The following is a 4,845-nucleotide window of genomic DNA, read 5'->3' on the forward strand; positions in this document are numbered from 1 at the left end:
GTACGAAATATGGGTGAAATCGGTTCACAACCACGCCTTCTTCCAATATAACGCTATTTTGAATTCCATCTGATGCCTTCTCTGTATAATATATACATTAGGAAAGAATGATGATAGCGGAATGAAGCTTTACACAAATACGGTATTTCAGCTGAGGTATCCCTTGTTGAAAAATTGCCGTGATCGAACTATAACTTTTCAATACAATTAAAATAAATGAAAATACAACTCAATACTCAAAGTGCACACCTTGATCTAATCTCATTAATTTTACAACAAATTAAAAAAATATGTAAATGACGGATAATGAAATCTCGATTATCACTTTATYATGCGAGAGTATAAAATGTTCAGTGACACCCGAACTTAGCCCTTCCTTACTTGTTTTTATTTTATTTTGTTGACGGTTACAATGACATTTTATAGATCTTCTTAATTTATGTTTCTAAAGGCTCTGTTACATTATTTTGAAGTTGAAGCTTATTACGCTCGTCTGTATTTTTTCGATTCATGACTATGTTTTGGCCTAAGTTTCATTCAACTCTTTCGAGAACAACGGATTTGTACCTTCTTTAGAAACAATGAGGTGTTCCAACACACTTTAAAATTATACTTGTTTTATAGAATATTTTTTATATAATCTCTATCTATTTAAATTGCTTTGTAATTCTGAACACTCTGATGTACTATATGCGTCACTTATCTTCGTATTAGCGCATCATCTGAAAAATAAATTAACAGTATATTACAATCGGGGGAAAGGCTAAGTCGGTTGTTATCAAACATTTTATACAACTTGAAAAAATCAAAGCAAGCGAATTACTCTTAGGTATTGGTAGAATATTATAATCAACAAGTAAGCAACTTACAAAGGCAGTGAAATACTTTATGGTGTAAAATGTCAACCTCAGGATCGAAACCCAAGCTCTAAAAAAATGATGATATAGAGTAAAGTCAGCCAGATGTTCGAAAAATAAATAATTAAAGTTTCGCTCAAATTTATCTATTTTAGTCAAAAAGATACCTGTTATAAGTAAAAAACCCTAGTTCATTTTCATTGCGATGACTCACATATTGGCCGATATATTCGGTACAAAGTTACCCGCAGGTTCGACTTATATTAGGTGTATTGGGGTAAAGGGAAGTATTGGTCCGATTTAACCCATTTGAAACATGCAACCATACCATTGTCAGAGAAGTACTATCTCTAAATCTTAGTTTTGAACAGTACCGTTATATGCGAAGTGAACGGGGTTTTCATCCGGTTTTTATCTATTTTAAAACTATCAGAAAGAGTTTTTGTGTTATTCAAGGTGGACGAGTTTGGTGTTTATACCTTTAGTGGTTTAGAAAATATATATATTAAGCTTATTCGAAGGCGGGGCCACTCCCACTTTCTAAAAAACTATGCATACCAAGTTTCACCAAGATATCTTATTTTTGTATACATATATACTTTTTTTTATATAATACACTCAAATATCAAATATGTTATCATATACTGTCGATTGGTATATTTTTGTTAATATATTATATATGAACAGTTAGAACAGATTTGATGCATTTTCTTTACAGAGAACAASGTCGGTGCGAGTTACGACTGGCCAAAAGAGGACTATGCACTTTATGCAGCAGCACCGCACCGTTGGAAGGGGCCAATTTATGAAACCAAACGCGAGGAAGGAGCACGAAGAGGTTTGGGCTGAAGTTGCTGCAGAATTAAATGCATTGGGAGGGTCCCACAAGTCCCCTAATCAGTAGAAAAAGGTAAAACTAAAATATTCTTGTGTATATCATTACAATTTACATATGTGTGTTGGTTTTTTTTAGTGTTGGATAGACTGGAAATCGGCAGTCAAGAAGCTGCACAATGTCCACAGAGTGTTCGCCAGACGAACTGGAAATGTGCCGTTGCAGGAAGGTTCAAAACGGTTGGATGCCATGGACCGGGAAATTCTGGAGATTTTTTCCAGCGACATGGTGGACGGTGATRGGCTCACTCCCGAAATTGGTTTGTCGGTGAGTGATAATAAAATTGGTGTATATTGCAGACAACTGCTGAAATAGTCGATGTTACCATTGAGGATGAGGGTGATGCTACTATGTTACGTAAGTAACATATTACAAAACTAAAAACTAAGCTATTTAGTGATCCCTTCGGAATTCTAGGCAAACGTGGACAGTTTGGACATCTTCGAAGTGGAGGCACTTGAAGAGGTTGCAATGGGTCAGGTGCTTGAGGTTGTGCCAAACAAACAGCAACCCAAACAGCGCACAAACCAAAGCTGTGTGGAAGAGGCGAGCAGTCTCATTGAAAATCACCATACGCAGCTGACAGAGATTTTGGAGAGACAACACAAGGAGCACATGGGTGTTTTGAATAGAATTCATGATACACTGAGAGCTCTGCTGGAAACCATGACGGGAGGTAACAATTTGCGATAAAATTTGTACATTCTTTAAAACTCATAAATATTCCTTTTCTTCTAGCGACTGTTGCATAAGGAGTAGGCACAGCTCGTAACTAAGCGTTTGCGGTACCTATGACACCATATATTTTTTAAGCAGGAGGACTTCCTCTTTCCAACGGTACCTTCAAATCCCGACGCCAAAGAAATCGGAATTGTACCCTTCTCCAGCTGAAAAATATGCAAAAAAATTTTGCTAAGAACTTTATTTTGTAAAATATTCTCGAATTAAATTACAAAAATTTTTATTAATAACAGTTTGTATTTCCCAATGTTTCACTAAATTTTTTCGCATTGTTCACTTTGTATATTTAAATATACGGTAAATGTTCAGGAGAGCGGCTTTTCCGAAAACGTGCACCAATTTTCACGAGAAATTTCTTTTTTAAATATTATATTCATTGGTATGGACCAAGGTTTTTCGTATGTACACCAATAGCAGTAGCTGCTTCAAACGGGGTTACATAGTCCCGCTCCNATAAATATTCATTGGTTGGGGCCAAGGCTTTGCGTATGTACACCAATAACAGTAGCTGCTTCAAACCGGGTTACATAGTCCCGCTCCAATTGTTGTTGCATTGAAATCTATTCCCGGAAGGACAGTAATGTTCACTACAATCGACTGTTATTATAATATATGTATAATATTTGAATAAAACACGAGGAACTGCAATTGATGTGACCTATCGTCACAACTTTATTTCTAGCACTGATCCAAATCCGCAAAGAGCGGCAATTATATGCYTGCTTGTGCAGTAGGCACATGTTCAAAAATGCAATGATAATAACTGCACATCAATAGGCAATATGCTTTGTGTAGGTGCGAAAAGATGCGCTTATACTTAATATGTAGATATGTATGTAAACTAATTAGGATTTCGGGAATAGAGCATATGCTAGCGGTGTGCATATATACAGTAGGCAGCAGTCAGCGTCGCTAACATATGTATGTACATGCTAGGCAGTCAATAGCTGAATGCAAAGAACAAAAGAAAGAAGAAATAGCGCTACAATCAGGCGATATTTATCCCATAGGCGTAGCGTATGCCAACTTAGATGGGGGATTATACCCTATACGATATTTCAATCTCGAACATCCTCCCCGGCTGAACCCTCGCGGTTCAKAATTTGTTCGTGTATTCCGGTTAGTCTTACCACCTTTTGTACAGGACGTTGACAGTGGCGTTTGACGTACATGCCATCATTCGTCAACCGATCTCCATTGTATTCTATCGTAATGACGCGGGCAAGACCATCGCTGCCAGGATGGGTGTCCGTGATACGACCCATGKGCCAACAGGCGGGTGGCAAGTTCTCGTTTCTAATAAGTACGGAATCTCCTTTTTGGAGGTTTGGTTCAGGCCTCATCCCCTTGCTACGGGCCTGAAGCGAATTCAGATACTCATTTTGCCAGCGTTTCCAAAATTGTTCGAGCATTACTTGCAAGCGCTGCCAATAATGGAGGCGGTTGTACGGTATATCTGGTAATGGTGGCTCAGGACGGCAATTGATCGTGAATTTAGACAAGCTTCAATCCTTGTCAATAGCGTTAAAAGCTCATGATATCGCAATAACTGTTGSCCCATAATGCGAAGTAAATGCTTCTTGGCCGAGCGCACCGCTGCTTCCCAGCTGCCGCCATGATGTGGCGCAGCGGGGGTAATGAACTTTCATTGAGTACCAACATGAGCTACGTGCTGTTGCGCGTATGAGGTTACCCATTCCTTAACATCTTCACGCATTTGTCTATCAGCGCCTACAAACTGGGTGCCGTTGTCGCTGAAGAGCTTGGCACAAATACCGCGGCGACTAATAAATCGGTCGTAAACRTCTATGAAGGATCTTGTACTCAAATCCTCAGCAAGTTCTATATGGACTGCTCGTGAGGCCATACAGACGAATATAGCAGCATATGTCTTAGATGTTGTAGTTGACTTTCTGTTACCAATGCGGACATGAAACGGACCACAATAATCTAGGCCGCTGTTTGAAAAAACTGGTGCCGCAAGTACCCGTTCACGGGGTAACGAAGCCATTTGTTGATTCTGGAGATTTCGTTGATGTCTCCGACACACGCTACATTTCCATATGTACGCCTTTACTTGCGAGCGCGCGTGAATGATCCAAAACCGTCGTCGTAGGTATTGTAACATTTGCTGGATACCACCATGAAGACATCGTCTATGGGAATCGGCAATTAATAAGTTAGCAAAWGATCCCCTGGGAATAATCATTGGATGTCGTTGTTCGTTAGATATTTCTGCATTCGGGAGACGCCCGCCGACTCGCAAAATGCCTTCAGGATCCACATATGGATTTAAGGCTAACAGGTGGTTTCGACTGTCTAACCTGGAATTTGATTTCAGAGCATTAATTT

General features: G+C 39.1%; 1 protein-coding gene across 1 annotated transcript; it reads left to right on the plus strand.

The window, feature by feature from the left end:
• The first annotated feature begins 1,977 nt into the window (after window positions 1-1,977).
• On the plus strand, window positions 1,978-2,548 carry LOC108974087. Its single transcript, XM_018941722.1, has 3 exons — window positions 1,978-2,019; window positions 2,170-2,428; window positions 2,491-2,548. Exons 1-3 carry the CDS (start codon window positions 1,978-1,980, stop codon window positions 2,502-2,504), a joined length of 315 nt encoding a protein of 104 aa, XP_018797267.1. The 3' UTR covers window positions 2,505-2,548.
• Window positions 2,549-4,845: the final 2,297 nt, after the last annotated feature.

The sequence above is a fragment of the Bactrocera latifrons genome, unplaced genomic scaffold, assembly GCF_001853355.1.
Source record: "Bactrocera latifrons isolate USDA-ARS-PBARC rearing strain unplaced genomic scaffold, ASM185335v1 scaffold_528, whole genome shotgun sequence".
NCBI classification, from domain to species: domain Eukaryota; kingdom Metazoa; phylum Arthropoda; class Insecta; order Diptera; family Tephritidae; genus Bactrocera; species Bactrocera latifrons.